The sequence below is a fragment of the Hoplias malabaricus genome, chromosome 6 (assembly GCF_029633855.1).
Source record: "Hoplias malabaricus isolate fHopMal1 chromosome 6, fHopMal1.hap1, whole genome shotgun sequence".
Lineage (NCBI taxonomy): Eukaryota > Metazoa > Chordata > Actinopteri > Characiformes > Erythrinidae > Hoplias > Hoplias malabaricus.
The window spans coordinates 18,089,184-18,106,949 of NC_089805.1; the positions used below are offsets into that span (position 1 = coordinate 18,089,184).

Genomic DNA, 17,766 nt, shown 5'->3' on the forward strand with positions numbered 1-17,766 from the left:
GTTTGCAAAACGTTCACTAAGATGAATATTTCTTGTTGAACGTATTACAAACGTATAAATATAGCAGTTATATAACATAAAACAATTACAAACAAAATTAAACAATAGTGAAAGATTCGAACCTAATAACAAGCAACACTGCTAGCATGTAAACATTATATAATTACATTTACTTATACAGTAAGAGGTCAAATTGGGGTGGGTTTGGAGTGGAGAGTTGCTGTTCTTCTCCTTCTACTTGACATGTGGCAGAGGACTGTTCCACTCACCATGAAACTCATGATATATTATTATATTGCCACATTTTATTTTGTGGTCTTAATATATTATCATCATCAAAATTATTGAATATAGATATATTATCTTGTTGCAACATTATTACGTGGGAACAATATAATATTACTTTGCCCCAATATATTATCATCTGACTTCAATATATTATTTTGTGGCTATGATTTGTAACATCGCCATGTCACCTTAGGGGCTGCATAGACATATACTTTAGTCAAACTGACTTTTTCACTATTTCCTTACTCAGTGGTATAACAGTAAGGAAATAGTTTTTAATATTTGTATATCAACCATATTTCAACACTGGTATAACTTTGATTTGTGAACTGAACTCTAATTTATGTAACTGTAAAATGGTGTTTAACTAGAGCAGTCTTAACCAACACCTGCACTAACAAAACCAAAATATTGTGCACAATTGTTCAACTTGCAACTTGAACCTCCCTATGCATGTATATTCAAATTCCAAATTAGAGTATTTGGGTATGTGAAGTTCATACCAACCCATAAACTGTGAAAAACAACACTATGTTTTTTATGGTTTTCCCAAATCTGAAAACATGAAATAAACCAGTTATTCTCATTTTGTGTCTCATCTTACCTGCCTGCCCTCCTTCTGAATCTCTCCAATTGAGTTTGTGAGAGTGCAAACGTGAGGTTATATGGGAAAAAAACACAATGAGTAGAGAGAAATGAATTGCTAATTAAATATGGCAAATTTGTGAATGAAGACAGATAAATAATTAAAAACAACTAAAAGCCAGCATTTCTGGTCACCCCTTGTTTGAAGAAAACAGAAAGTCATTCACAACAGGTGCTTTCTGAACAAGGCTCTTTAGTGCTGTGTCATTTGATCCTCGTGGTATTTGACCAAAGCCTGTAACGGCAGAGACCCCAGAGAACTGTCAATTTGTGGAAAAAGTGGTATAACACGTCCACTAGACGTGGACACTAGACTTTAGTCAGCCACAGCTACAGACATACAGGGTAAATATATATTTTTAAGCAAAAAATTTAAGCTGTGTTAAATTTTGGTTATTTTTGCATCTTCAATCACTTGCACTGCTGTTTCGCCATGGTAACCTGATGGGGCCAGACTTTGTACAGCAGTACACTAATGTACTCCAGAGTCTTTTGCTACTGCTCCACTCCTACCCTGGAAAAAGCAGTGGAATTGAGGTGAAGAAAGGAGCAGGAGGAATATAGAGAATGAGCAGTAGTTGGAAAAACAGGACAGAGCTGATCCATTTCGAATATGTTGTTCAATACTGATGAACAGAACCTCATTGCTTGCTTTCAACACATGTAGTAGATACAGATCCCAAATGTACCATTAGCAAAAAGCCACATGACCACAGCATAGGGTATGTTGATACCAACCAGTAGCATGGAGGCCTTAAAGGTCCAAATGCCTGAAGATGTATGAAATGATGTGTTAAGAGGGTATTTTCAGTCATCAAAACACTGAGTATTATAAGTGATGGGTTAATGCAGAAATTAAGAGTTAGAGGATAGGATTTTAATAGCTTAAACCTACCTTAACAATTGTATTTTGAGAGTTTGGAGGTAGGAACAGGTTGATTTTGGCTGGCCCTTTTGTATACTGACCATCTAATCATTGATGCACAATCTTGTTCCACATGATAGTCTTGTTGGTGGCAACAATGCATCTCTTGTCTCTTAGTCAAAGAGAGAGTTTCCTGAGAGAGCTATTTCTTTCTCTCTCTCTCTCTCTTTCCACATACACACACTTTCCCATGCTACAGTCACCCACACACCACAAATCACAGCCTCTCAAAAACTACACACATGCACACTCACACAACATGCATTCCATGTAGCTAATTTTCCCCATTGTGGCTATCACATGTTTTTAATCACAGTATAATTTCTTGTACTGCAATTCTGTTTAAACAGATTCTAATCAATATAAATATGCAAATATCATACTGGTTATTAGTAGTTTTTAAAATATATTGTTAATCCATATGTGCATCAATAAAGATTTGAACAAGTGCATTTGGACTAAAACATTTTTGAAACTAGAATTCTTTGAACATTCTTAACGATGAGTATCTTTCATCTGAACTCAGTGGGCAGGGACAATGTTCGGCCATCCTCAGCTCCCAAGAGCAGTTGGGTGTTGGGTGCCTTGCTCAAGGGCACTTCAGCCATGGATTGAGGGAGAACGACAGTGATGTTTCTCTGGTGTGTCCCCCCCCCCTTCTCTCCCTCTCAAGCAGTCAGTGTTCTTTTCAAAGGGTATTGAGCTATCCAATGACATAGCGGGGTATGGCTTCACAGGTTTAGTAGGAACAGTATTCTAGTGTTTGGCCACCTGCATTGACAGCTTGGAGAAGTCTGCCCAATCCCTGGAATTGTCAATGACTAATTACTCTTTAATTATTAATTAAGAAATTTTAAACATAAATAATAAAAGCATCAGCTGAGATCATTTAATTGATTTTACCTGTGTTATCATTACACCACGACCCTGAAATGGAAGCGAAAATGAAAAGTATTCTACACCCAAATAACGATAACACAACTATGTAATTTGAAAAAGATCACAAAGGCATCCAAAACATGTAAACATTTAATCATATGAAAAGTTTTTTTTTTTTTTTTGTAAAACTTTAACAGCCATCAAATACAAAACGCTGAAAGAAATAACTCACAGGGGAAGTTTGAACAAGATATAAAATGTTACGATAAGAATATGTAATAAGAACTGTACAGGACAGTATGCTGTACTGTGTGAGTAGGAGTCTCAAATTAAAATAAAAGGTGCAATATCTGCTCAATTCAACAGCTCATACTAATGAATAACACATACACACATCTTGTGATGGATCCCATAAGCTCCTTGTAATTTTTTAATTCTACACAAATTACAAATTCTGAGATGTACTCTCGAGGGAGCTCCTAATTTTTAATGTCACATTCTCTGATTAATATTGGTACACTGAGCACTATTTGTGCTATGTTAATTTCATTGAAACAAAGAAAATAATGCACACATGAAAGCAAATTTCAACATATACACCACACATCTAAATTAATACATTTTCACGTTTCCTAAGTGTGTATCTTATTTAGTGTTTCCTGCACATCAAAACATTTGGGGGGGGGGGGGGTCTTTCCCATCAGCCACAGAAAAGTGCATGCTATTATTAGCGAAGGTCACATTAGTTTAGTCAACCGTGAACTGTGTTTATCAGGGGTGCTCAATCTTAGTCCAGGAGATCTACCACCCTGGCAATCTCCCATCCAACACACCCAGTTCTAATATTCAAATGCTTCTGAAGGCTTTTGTTATCTGGATTAGGTGTGTTGGTTAGAGTTGGTGGATTTCCAAGACCAGGACTGGAAAGCCCTATTGTAGATAATCTCAGGTTGCTTGTAGTTCCTGAAAGGCTGTTACTGAAAGGGAAGTGAGCCAGGATAATAGCTATGCTAACCCAGCATTGACTGAAGAGTATGAAGAGAGGGATGCATCAACTCTTCCTACCTAACCAAATGCCGTTTTCTTTTCCAAACTTGTTGCGTTTTCTTTAAGGATATACATAAAAACCATACTAAGCACCTTTTATTACGGCATCATAAGAGTGTATGCTAAATTATGTAAATCATTTATGCATCCACAGGATGCAGGATTTTAAATTCAGGCCTTCCCCATGAGTTAACAAGGCCTTGGTTAAGGGCCCCCCCCCTCACAAAGCACAGTCCACCAAAATAGAGTTCCTGCTGCTTCCAAAAAACACTTTTTACAAAATTCAGATGTTGTTTCCTCACAATTTGCTCTCTCTCCACTCTTTGTGTGTGTTGGAAGCTAGTCTACTGTGTTTACAAAGTCCAGTGTCTGTAAATTAGTAAACTGTCTGTCTGGTATGCTACACTTTGTCACTCTGCTCATAGAGAAAAAGACATCTGTCGAACTCCAAACATTCAAAAGCATGAACTGAGATTGTCATTTCAGATTACTTCGAGGGATGGCTAACTGAATTACTGAAAAGTGCTACAACATTTGTGTGGTAATTCAAACAGTGAATAAACATTTACAGACAACTTCAGTCATATCAACTGTCATTTTTCTTCTCAAACATACAGTTCTACTTTAAAAGACACAGAGTTCCTGAATGTAAACAATGCAGAGGTGCCCCACCCACATTTATAAATCAACAACCAGGCAAAATTAATCTGATTTGATGTGACCTGCTCTGTTTTAGAGTAATACCATACAGAAATTTCTAAAATAAAAACTGAATTAAAATTAACTTTCTCTTAATTCAGACCAAAAAAGAAAAAAAAAATTAAATAAGTCATACTCCAAACTGTGTGTTTTTTTTTTTTTTTTTTGTAAAATGATTTTATTTTGTTCATTCTTTCATTGTCTGTAACCGCTTATCAAGTTCAGGGTCGCTGTGGGTCCGGAGCCTACCTGGATTCACTGGGTGCAAGACGGGAACACACGCTGGGGTGGGGGGCACCAGTCCTTTACAAGGCGACATACACATTTGATTTTATTTTGTAAAAAACAAATTTGATATTTGATGCCAAAACGTTTTTTTTATTAATTAAAATAAAAAACCCACACAGGAACAGAGGCATGTTTACCACTGTTACATCATCTTTCCGTTATATTACACTTTTTGAGCACTAGGTATGCAAATATTGCAAGTAGAATTTTTGCTTATTCTTGTATTGGATACAAGAGTTCAGCTACTCAACTATCTGTGTTCACTGTTGCCTGATAATACTTTTCATGATATGCCAGAGTAGACAGATCTAGACCGCCGGCAGGTCAGTCAAACAAACAAACAAGCACAGCCTACAAAGCCATGTCTTGTAACATGTGTAGAATGAGGCTTGGCACAGTTTGGCTGAAATAAACATGGACATCCCCTGAAAACATATTTCTTTGAAGGGATTAATTCTCCCTAAAATCACAATAAATGCCTCCACGTAAGTGTTACATTCACAAATATGCAAGTCACTCATGCCATGTGCATTAATGCACCCTGCACACCATGAAAGCACCTTTAGATTTAAAAATCTTGAATCTAAATCTACCTTTAGCTAATAACAGCATGAATGGTGTCTTATCATTGGCGCAGAGAACTTGACATCCAGAGACCAAGCTGCATCATGAACTCATCTAATCTCAGCACACATTTCCAGTCTTTCAGACCATAAGCAATGAGTTTGGGCTAAGAGAAATTGTCAGTGTTTCTGCATACACAAAGTGTATGACATTCTCCTTGTGTAAGAGTTTCAGTTTTCTTTTCTCGATGCAGCAACCAAATACGTTAAGTAACAACGATTTTCCGAAGTACTCTCAATCCTAACGCATTGCAGTCTGAGGGCTCGAAGGTCACACTACTCATTCTTTGTTTCTGGCTTTGTCCTACATGTCTGAGATTTCACCGGATTTGTGAATATTTACAATATTATGTAGGGTATATTGTGAAAGACACAAATGCTTAGCAATCTCATTTTTAAATATTCTTTTTGAACGGTTTTTGTACCGTTCATGTTCACCTGCAAAATGGTGTGACTTAAATATTCTATTTTTCCCTGTCCCAACTCCCCCTTACATTTGTTGCAGGCATCAAATTCTAAGTTTGTTTATTTTACAAAATACAATCAAATTTGTCAATAAAAACATTTGTCTTTTTTCAGTTAAAAAGATTCAAGAAAATTAATTAATCATTTTTCCAGAGATTTTTCCAGAGAAAGGGTTTTTACACTCCCACTGTAGTATTGGTTAATGTGGTCATTTTTGCTTTATATTCTTTAGTATTTATAAATTTACTTCCTATATATATGTTTGCTGTCCAATTAAAAACATGTATCTCAATATTTGTCCATTTTTTACATCATTTGAACACAGCCACTGTCCTTTACATCATGTGAATTTCATAAGGAACGGACAAATACAAATGATCCAAAATTACTTGGAATATAATCCTTTTACATTCAGTACTATTGAAGTTAAGAAGGCTTTCCCCCCCCCCCATCTCATGTAAAATGATTATTTTGGGAGATGCATGTTTTTAATAGGACAGCAACGTTATATTAGAGATTGCCTCAAACATCACAAAAACAACAAAGTAACATGGCAAGAACCAGAGGGGTCTGTGGAAGGCTATACTTGATTGATGAGAAGCTTGGCTCTGACTTGTCCAAAAGGTGTTTATGATCCAAAGTCCTGATCTGAACTTATGGTGATCAAAATAATAAATTCAAGAGGCCGAACAAGAATCCATCATGAGAAAGGTTCTTCCCCAATCCAGTTAGTAAAACTGTTTGGAATTCAAATGCTCTGTCCAGTATGAAAGAATTTGACAAAAAAAAATATATATCAGTCCACCAGCATGGTCCTGCATGAAGTTGATTGGAATTAAAAAAAAAAAAAAATTAAATGATCTGTGTGCTCTAACAGTTAATTACATCAGATAAAAACCATATACTGTACATTATTTATATAAAAAAAACCTTTAATTATGCCTATAAATGTAATCAAAATGACTACCTACTTCAGCCCAACAATTTCAAATTTGAAATATGAAAACATTTTTAAGTAAGCAAATAAATAGTGCAACCTCCTAATAACACTACAATGTGTGGTATATGTGTAAGTTGTATTTGCCAATGAAACACAAATGTCTTACTTATGTTGTATTATATGAAAACCGTTCACAACTGCCACTTGTGAACTGAGTTCCTGTTTTTTTGCCACTGAATAAATACACAATATCAAGTCATGGTAAAGGAATACGCACAGCAATGACATACTGGCTCTTTAGGATCTAAGGCATTCAGTGAGTCCAGAGTCTTCAAGTAATTATCCAATTGAAACCTGACAATAAAATTCCACATTTACTTATATTAAAATGTCCTGTTCATACCTTTTCAATGTTTACAATTCCAGCTGTAGGTGGTTAAGGTGGTTTGTGATCTTACAGTGCTGTAGCTGAAGGTCATTCCGTAGGTTGACTGACTGTCATGGCAGCAAAGGGATGTAGTCTATAGCAGGTAAATCATCTAATGGCAGAATGCTCCAGAAGCTCCATAATGCTTAAACAAACTTTGGTTGTTCATGATGTTGTAGTTCAGCTACTGCTCCTTATGTGGAATCCTTAGGTTGCCTCACAGAAGCCTTTCAGGCCTGTTCAGACTTGATTGGACTTTCATTAAACACCTTATTCTCCAATATCTGGATAATATAAGATTTTTTTAATTACCTGAAGCTGTCGTGTCATTTCACTTCACAGGTTTTCAATATCAGAGGATCAAACCATTCAGGAATAAGGAACTCTATTAAATGCTATGTGCTTTCTATTTCTGCCACATAAGATTTCCTACCAGCTCTCTTTTTTTGCCCCTCCCCAAGTACATTCTGAACTTGATCGTGTGTATGGCTGGAAGCTGCCACCTCTTTTTCCCCAGGAGTCTGACACAGCTCTGATGTCGAGGTGGTGGATGAGATGGAACAATCCTGTGTGTCTGAACAGCTCCCACCTGTGGAGGCAATTGGTATTACAAGTGAGAATACATTCCCTTTTACAGGTGACTCAGTGTTATGTAAAGAAACCTTGTGGCTGTAGCTGCTTGTTTAGGAGTTGGGAATACCTTCTGATTCTGACATCACTGGTCCTTGGTTTCTTGAACATGCATCTACATTTTGCTGTCCGGCAGAGGAGGCTCCTTGATTCGTGAGCACAGAACATGTCAGTTTGGGACTCCGCTCTGGTTCTTTATCTCGACTATGCTTGCAGTTTGGGGGGCCTGGGCTTAGAGACTCAGAGTCTGACCAACTTAATCTACGTTTCTGAAAGGGGGGGGAGAGAAATAAATAAAAAGTCTGGTTCCAGCAGATGTATGACATTTGGTCAAACATTTTAAAACCATAATGAATATATATACAGTCATGTGAAAAAGTTAGGACACCACAAAAACCTTTGTCGTTTTTGAACATTTTTAAACATAGACTTATGAACTTCATTTGAAAAGAACTGAGAGATGGAGCATATATATATATATATATATATATATATATATATATATATATATATAAACAAATAAAACTGAAGATATTACTTTTAAATAAACACAAGTTGTAAAATGTAATGAACAGAATTGTACATTTTTTGTGAGGATAAAGTTAAGACACCCATACCTTTATTACTGTTTAAAATGTCTATATTTAGAATCAGATTCACCATTGGAGGCTGTCTTATTTAAACCTCAGACACTAGTTTGATTTGCCCTTGATTGTTGAAGTGAGTGGTATCACCATGGCGATATCTAAAGAGCTCTCTGAGGCCTTCAGAAAGAAGTTTATAGATGTATATGAGTCTGGGAATGGATATAAAAAGATCTCAAAACAATTGGCAATTATCATCCAGACAGTAGAATGGCTGATTTCTAAGTGGAAAACATTTAAACCACCTGCCAATAAGACCAGGTCAGGGCGTCCTAACAAGTTCAGACCACAAGATGCATAAAGAAGTCTCCAACAATCCTAAAATGTCATAACAGGACCTACAAGTGGCTCTTGCCACAGTTGATGCCAAAGTACATATATCTACCATCAGGAAACGACTGCACAAGTAGGAAACTCTTGCTAGAGTTCAGGGCAACACTTAAGTTTGCCAGAAAGCACATAGACAAAGACCAGATAAAATCCAAAGCTGAATTATTTGGGCACAGTAACAGAAGACAGGTCTGGCACAAACCAACACAACATTTGAGCACAAGAACCCCATATCAGCTGTGAAACACAGAGGTGGAAATGTCATGGTTTTGGGGCTGATTGCTGCACCAGGGCCTGGCAAGCTCTCCACACGGTGAAGAATTCATAGTAGATTCTGAGGGGGCTTGAGGAAAATGTGAGACTAACTGAAGCTGACCATGCAACATGACCATGACCCAAAACATTCCAGTGGCTCAAAAGTAACAAGTTGAGCGTTCTGAAATTGCCAAATCAGAGCCCAGATCTTAATCCTACTGAGATGCTGTGGGGTGATCTGGGAATTCAAGAAACCCCTCAAATATCACACAGCTGAAAGAATTCTGCATGGAGCAATGGGAAAAACTCTCCTCCAGTCAATGTTAGAGTCTGGTAGATGGTTACTGGAAACATCTAATTGAGGACATTTCAGCCAAAGTTTAGTTACGTAAGCTCCTCTCATTACTGTTCAGAAGAAGCTCAAATGTTTATATGTTTAAATATGTTCGAAAAGATCATCACGGACGGACGAGGACACACACATATGCACTACAGTCTTGGTTACAGGAACATTTTATGGTTAGCTTTTAGAATCGGTTCAACCACTGTGAGCTTGTAATCAGATATAAGCATCCAGTGCTCCTTGAAAACATCTCGTCTGCCAAATAAAATGACTGTATCACTTATACACATGTGCATACTATTACATTTCATGACAGCAACCAAAAGTCACCATGAATCCAATACCAAGGATTAGAATTAATATCAGATTCCAAAAAAGATTATGTAAGAATGACATGAGTAGCTTTTTTGACCTCATAGGAAAGTCAATTTTTATAGGTTTTCATACACAGAACTTAGAAAGTGGCATTGTCAAAGCAAGCAATTGTTTCTAGAAAAATACAGGAAACAACTTGCTAAAAGCGCTGCCCACTCATGTTCAGCTGTCTTACCACATTTGAAGTGTGGCAAATGCCCAATTGTGTGTATGTGAGCCATTACACACCCATGTTTAGCCAGCACCAATATGATCAACAATAGTGTGCTTAACCACCACCACCACCACCACCGCCCCGAAAACATGACCAATTGTTTTCTTGTGAACTCTCTGGTCTCACAGAGATCAATCTGGATTTAGTTTTTTTGAAGTTAGTTTTTAAAGAGATGATTGATATTCCACAAAGAATGCTCAACACATGCACTTTATGTCGCCACAACATTTTTACATAAACCTTGCACCTACGGCCAATTTCCACTTCAACTATTAGGTAAACATCTGCTTATCACATACGGGAACAGAGTCCTGGAGAGAGCAAATCCAGTTATGATTATTTGTACACCCAGGCTTGGATGACTTGATAATCACTGTGTATTTAATTCATTCATTTCCTGAAGACAGAGTCAAATAGTGTGTTAAAACTGTCCCACCCAATGAAATTGTGTTTTGGGGAGGGGGGTGATGTATGGACACACGGAAAGCTAAAGTGCAGGAAAAACTGAATAACTGTATGAATGTATGAAAGTATTAATGAAATGGGCCACACATTGACATAAAATGTGAATTCCCTCCGTTTCAGCTGCATGCATGCAATGCTTTTCCTCAGGCAAATTTAAGTGGCTCTCACCGCTAAATAAATCTTTATCTCTATACTTAGAGAAGGGAGAAAAATCTATCTCCCAAATGTAGTCCATTGTAGTGAGGAAGGTTGCTCCCTCAGCTCTAAAATATTGGACACTTGCTCAAAGTAGCTATATAAATCAATAGATATATTCACAATTAAACCTATGGTACATAGTGCTGCTTGATACCCAATTACACAGCAAATTCACTATTGTTAAATTAACACTGAGTGCTAACTTTTAACACACACTTAATTAATGTACATCTTAAAATAAAATAAGGCCATAAAAAAAAAAATCATCATGCTCTAAATGCAGTATATATATTATATATATATATACTGCATTTAGAGCATGATATTCCGGCAGCCACAGATCCCAGACCATAACACTACTGAAGTATGTCTTGGCTTATCTACTGCATATGTGCCGGGGGCTAGTGGAGTGGTTTGAGGATTTTTGTGGACTTGGAAGGGGCATTGACCTTGTTAATAATTAAATTAAGCAGGCTTGCAACATCTGGCTTCTAAGTGCAGGAATGCATTTTTCAGCTAAACTAGATTGCAGTATACAAAAAAAAAATTGTCAACTATTCTCAATGTTTATCATAGCCAAATAAATATATAATCAGTTTAAAGTTTTAAACGGCTTCCAAAACTGGAGCGTAAAGACAATACTGAATGGTACAGAAAAAAAACGACACCCCTAACAACCTTGCGAGACATGGTAGATAATAAAACTGTCATCATCAGATATACAGAAAGTAAAGCTCTCATCTTGGAGGAACAGAGGAAATAAATCTCCCACTCTTGTTTCTGATCAAGAAACTGTTACTGAGAAAAGACATTTTATAAACAGAGGACTCTAAAATCTGAAAGCAAATCACCCTAAAGCAATGCATACAAGCACTGACTCAATATTGAATAGAAATCATACCCTCAGACTTTTGCTCAATACTGTAGCACATTTCTAATAATTATAATTTTACAGTTTAGCAGGTCAAAACACGAAAAGATAATGAATGGATGCATAAATGAATGAATGAACAAACTAACATTCTTGTTGTAAAAGAACAGAACAGCCTTCTTGCTGCTTCCACTTCTAGTTAAGTTAAAGCAAACTCTGGGCCAAGACAATATTTCAAGTATGTCCACGTAAATCATCTACTGACATTTACAGCAATAGTTTTAAAGCTTGAGTAGGTGACTACTATCATGCTATTTTAGATGCATTTTGTTTAGTTTAGTTCCCAAAAGCAATCAATAAACCACATGCTGTGATGGTAATAAAAAAATAATAATAAAGCTGCATTCAGAATCCATACCATAGAAAAACCACAGTATATAGTGTGTCAGCCATGTTGTAGTGGTGTTCAAAACCTCAACTCCCTGTATCGATCACTCCTGAATACCTTTAGTACGTCGCCAAATGTGTACAGACTATGTACACAAGAATTTCCAATCTACACCATAATGTAATGCTGTAGTGTCTTACTAAATGACAAAGAATTACTCTGAACGTAGTGTCCAGGAAGTTTTTGGTCATGCCCTACTAGGGTCACTACGCAGCAGATGCTGTAAGCTAGTGTGGTAGTTGCACAAAATGTTGCACAGATACAATTACATCAATACCTACACCTACACCTTGAACTGCTAAACAAACAAATACAAGGAAGATTGAAGTAGAAAGACGCACTAAATTTATCCTTCAAATGCTTTCATGGATTCCTCCAGATGTATTAAGGAAGTGATTTTATTTTTTCCCCCTCTGCATCTTACATAGATACTGTAGTTTACAGTCCCAATGCTTGGCACTGAACTGAAGATTCCGAATTTAATTCCTAGTGTGATAATCTGATAATATAATTAGAATTTTACAGGGAAATCAACAAATCATGTATTGATTTTCAATTTATGGGGCCAGTTTTGTCAGATATAACATAAGTCTAGGCCTCCTAAAGATTTAGAGAGGTCAACAGACATATCACTGACTCCAAGTGAGCCTATTCACACTGGTTTGATTTTTATGGATCTCTACCTTCACAGGTAACTGGTTCTGATGCCAGCGTAGTGGAGGGCTAGTGGTGCAGTTCAGGGACATCTGGGTTGATTTAGTTCCACAAGGTATGACTCGAGGAAACCAGGCTTTTAACATCATCTCTACCTGGAGAAGGGTGCGCAGATACTTCTCTCTGTGTGGGAAGAGAAAGGTTTGGAGATGGGCTTTTTTTTTATTAGATATTATACAGCAAAGTGTGATGCTTACATTATTTTAAAGCCCCTTTAAAAATAATTTAATGAAGCAATATACCCCATGTACGGTTTTTGCAGAAGCCCAACAATCCTTTGCAGCCTGTCCATAGCAACGCTTTGCTGGAATGTGCTCAGACCTGTCAATCAGATATAGCACATTTTAGCGAATGGACTGAGCCCTTCTAAGCTATCACAAAGTACCATCCACAGATTCCCCTCATAGACCTAGACACATACCTTTGTCAAACCTCCCTGTTTTCAGTCCATTTAGCAGCTCCAGCAGTGGCCTAACATAACCTTGTAGCTCTACACACTGGGGGGTGGGAGAGAGAGAGAGGGGGGGGGAGAGAGACGTGAAGATTCATGTTTTTCATTGGACAGCAATGATATGTTAACCCTTTCTTTTTATTTCTGTATTATAATTGACTACTCTATATCACTGTCCACACAATATTGCAATTTAGTTTTTACATTATTTTGACAGATTAAAAATAAAACTTTTAAGCTGCAATAATTACTACTTGCTATAATTATTACCCTGAAATGTAGATAAAAAAAAAGGTATACAACATGATAAATGCATGCCTTAAAAATGGTATTCAGGACAGCCCTCACATGGTCTGTCCTGACTCACAAGTCAGAACTAAATAAACAGTAATTATCCATTGTGAAAACTTGCCATTGTACCTAGTTAGCATTTATTCTGTAAAATACCATTTGGTGAAATTTTGAATGCCATTTCAAACAAGCTTTGCCAGATTTGTAAAATTGTAAGCACAGAGTATCAGTACTAAGGAAGGGCTGATTAAATATAAATGTAAATCTATATTAAATACACTTTAATATTATGTCAATATGACGATTTTCAAACATTATGCTAATAATCAAATTATATTAAATGGTATTCAGAATTACATTTTAACAACCACGGTGGTCAATATTAGCATCCATAAGAAATTCTTGTTTATTAAAAAAAAAAAATCTACTTTTGGGAATGACTGTCTAAATATGTATCCAGTTCCTGTAACTAAATCTCTCAATTTATGTGAACACGTTTTTCAGGAATCAATATGAAATAGATGACATTGGTATGTACAATAATACCCATCCCCCGCCATTACATTTTATAACTATTGTAATGCTGAATTTAATCAGTGTCCAGGTGGGAGGATTATTTTATGACTCACTTTGCGAGTAAAAGCAGAGTCTCCTTCTGTCTGAGGCCTAGCAGTGGATGCGGATGTCAGAGTGGAATATGGTGGGGTCCTGTGGCTGTGTCCTGTCTGGTCTCTCTCTGCTGTGGAGGCCTGCTGATCTTCACAGACTGAATATGCCTCTGGACTCTTTGCAAGCTCTGTGGTTAAAGGCGATGGGCTATGCTTGCCCAAACCTGCCTCAACGTCTCCCTCTGAAGAGACTTCAGATGAGAAATCATCCTGTTTTTGATCATTTTCACTGAACAGGAAGCATGTGGTGGAAGAGAGGGGGTCTTGCGATGTCCAATTGGAGGCACTGTCAAGCAACTTCATCACTGAGGAAAAATCAGCAGATTAAAAGTTGATGGGGTGGAATTAGTCAGAAGTTGACCCAAGTACACTGATTCAAACACTAGCCTGAGATTACACAGAAAGAAATCTGAAATAACAGGGGTATGAATGTGGTTTATTGGCCAGGCTGTGATATAGGGTTCATAATTACATAGCCTACCTCTGAAAGACTGGACAAAGAAGTACATAGTGAACAGCATGAGAAAACAAGAGGAAGTTGGTGTATAGCTTTGAAAACAAAGGGAGAGCACAATAGGTTTTAAAGACTGGGATTAGTAGGTAGGAAAAAACAACCAGAACACATTTTTATTCCTCTGCCCAGAATTCCATTCAGACACAATGACAAATACAAAAGTCATGTTTCAAACCATTTACAAAGAGCAGCCCAGTATATGTGAACACCATAGGTCAAAGATCATATCACCACTGAGATAAATCAGTAAAAGCAAACTATTTAAGAGCCCACTTGAGGTGAGGTGGGGTGGAGGGGGTGGAATCTGCTTACACCAGCACTTTCAAGTAAAAATGTGGAAAAACAAGCCCAGAGCTGAAGAAACTTCAAATCGGTTGCTCTTAAACAATGTTGCACAATACATGGGTCCATGGGCCTGTGAGGATGTTTGAATTTGGCTGCCAGAAATGTACCCAAACACCACTACACCACTATGAATATTACACAAAGTAGGATTTCTCAATTAGCCAAATAACCTCAGTCTACATTGGAGCCCTTGCAATAAAGAACCATGAAAATCATGAACCATGGAAAATTTTGTATACATTTCTTAGGCCTAAAATGGCATTGTTTTTATGCCCTCTGTATAATGTAAAAAGTCATGTTCTGTTTATTAGGATACTTTTTTGTTATGAAAAACTCTTTATGACTGGATCACTTCTGCAATGAAGAACCATACATCAGCCATTTCAATTTTTACTGGCACTGCTTGCTTGTCCAGTCTTAGCACTAGGTATAAACAGTTTTTTCAGCATGTGCATGCATGCAAATGGAAAATACAGACTAATAAACACAAGAAATTCAAACCATGTCATTATAGGCCTAAAAGCTGTTTACAAAAACAAGTCAAATATAGATCTTCATTGCAAGAGGAAAATATGTATTTATTCATTAAATGCAGTGTCTAAAATTGTGGGAAATGGAAGTTCTCTCTGGTTTGTTTGTGTTCAGCTCCACAGCTTTTAAGATGGAACAGTTGGAGAAAAACAGCTGCATGTGGCTTAAGTTGAACTTGTCTGTAGTTTTTTGTTATTCATTATATGAATTACCACAGAAACTTGATTGTAAATCGAGATGTTTAGCTTTGTAGCACTTTCATGTAGTTAGCAGTCTTTCAAATTTAGACTGGGCTCCTACATAATCACAAAAAGCAAAAATAAGTCAATATTACCCAGGAACAGGAACAAAGCAATATCCTCATCTCTTTTCATGTTGTTCAACATTTAGAGGGCTCTTTGCCATTTCTCTGCAATTTTCTTTGCCATTTCCCTGCCATTTCTTTCTCATTTTTCCCAGCATTGAGGCAGGGGGAGCAGAAACGCTGGTTTGTGGCCATTTATGTTTTGTTCTCTTCCTTCTCCAATCTCATTTTCAAAATATTTAATCAGTACATTGATTTCTCTACACTCATTGTTTGTTTTGCTCTACTTAAAATCAGATTTTCACTTTCACATAACATGGGCCCAGCAATGTAACTGAAGACACTAGGAGGAGGAGGGACAAGTCTGAAATGCCTGCAATCTACATGTAACGTAACACAAAATCAGAACAACCCTTTTATCCCATGTTTCCAGATTTAAGCAGATCCCAAAGATTTGACTGGGTTGTTTTATTTCAGCCTGTGGGTTGGTAGTAGATCCAGATCCCAATGAAGGTGTAATGTTAAACATTATCTGTATTGTTTTGCATTTTTGTTCCTCTGCCCAGCCCCAAAGGATACACTGCGCTATGGGCTCTCGAGACAAAGGGCACCTCAACCGTCTGAGACGTTATTTATACTAAAGGTTAACACAGTAATGTGTCTCTTAACAGTTTCTTAACATCACAAATATACTGTCTTTCGTGTGTTTAAAGTTCTAAGGAAACCTTGCGCACAGGCCTACTTCTAAAGGCGGCTAAAATGTAAACAAGTCAGAGTTGAGCCCCCACCCCGTGTCCTATGGGTGTGACTAACGTTTATGTTTGTCGAGGGGGGTTCAGTTTTTAACCTTCTCAATGCTTCGAAAGAAATACCAGCGCCTCCGAAACTGACAGTGCTTCATCCTGAAAGTGGGACAAGAAATAAGCAGGAAAGCCGAATATTAACCGTGTAGACCGCGGACTGTCAGCTCGCTCTGTGCGGCGCTCAGCTAAGCTCCATGATGGTTATCTTGTAAATGCGACTTGTGAGGACCAGTGGCCAAAAGGTCCATTGTGTTTATGTCAGGAGGAAACAATCGCTTAATGAATCATTTGAATAAAATGGCTATCGCCGCTATCCAATGAAGTGTGTCCCCAAAACGGCAGCTTTACACGAGAAAGCGAAATCATTTAACTTTAAGTGTGTTAACGAGAAACATTCAATGCAACTATGCAGCCTTCCTACACGTTAAGAGTGTGTGTAACAACAGAGTTTTTTAAATTATGAAGAAAATGAAGGGGAAATTAAAGATTTTTTTAAAGAAACGACAATGTGGATTTAAACCCCTTTCTCTTACCTTGTTGTGGTCTCATTTTCATGGACTATACCACAGTCCTGTAAATACTGTAGACTACCAAACGGATGAACCTCTGTAGTCGGTTCTCAGTTTGGTGGCTGGTCCAGGTCAGAAAGTTGACCGCTGTAAGTGTAAAGCCCAGCTGCGCCTTTTCTTCGTACTCCTTCGTTCCTCCTTTCACCGCTTCCAGTCCTTCTTCCTCTCTCTCGCTCTTTCTTCAGCGTTTCAGTTTCCAGCGAGGGTCGGCATGTGCGTCTCTGCACGTGCTCCGTTGGCGTGCACGCCACGCTCGGCGCTCAATTGGCCGCTGCGCCCAAAGGAGAGCGTTCCTTGGACGCCATCCCGACCAATTAACAGCCAGCTGGGCTCTGATTGGTCCGTGACATGTGTTTGCAAGCGTTGCTTCTCGCACGTGGTCCTCGTGTGGAGAAACGGCTACTACCACACGAGAGAAAGTGAGGCATACAGACCGAAAAAGATAGAGAGATAAACAAAACACTGCATAGAGATAGACAGTGAGTGAGAAAGAAAGAAAGAAAACACTACGTAGAAAGAGTTTCTGATTTAGCCATATAACATAAGCCCAGAAACAAAAGGCAGGGAGCTAAGGAAA

The 17,766-nt window shown here is 37.7% G+C and overlaps 1 protein-coding gene across 2 annotated transcripts; it reads right to left on the minus strand.

The window, feature by feature from the left end:
* Nucleotides 1–2,938: 2,938 nt before the first annotated feature.
* Nucleotides 2,939–17,395, minus strand: ciarta (circadian associated repressor of transcription a). 2 transcript variants are annotated; one of them, XM_066675728.1, is made up of 8 exons: nt 17,154–17,395; nt 14,085–14,428; nt 13,135–13,210; nt 12,956–13,034; nt 12,683–12,836; nt 7,927–8,125; nt 7,660–7,815; nt 2,939–7,510 (listed from the first exon to the last, which is right to left on the minus strand). In XM_066675728.1, exons 1-8 carry the CDS (start codon nt 17,173–17,175, stop codon nt 7,497–7,499), a joined length of 1,044 nt encoding a protein of 347 aa, XP_066531825.1. In that variant the 5' UTR covers nt 17,176–17,395; the 3' UTR covers nt 2,939–7,496. The 2 variants fall into 2 exon arrangements, with proteins under 2 accessions (XP_066531825.1, XP_066531823.1); XM_066675726.1 differs by having other exon boundaries at nt 2,939–7,815.
* Nucleotides 17,396–17,766: the final 371 nt, after the last annotated feature.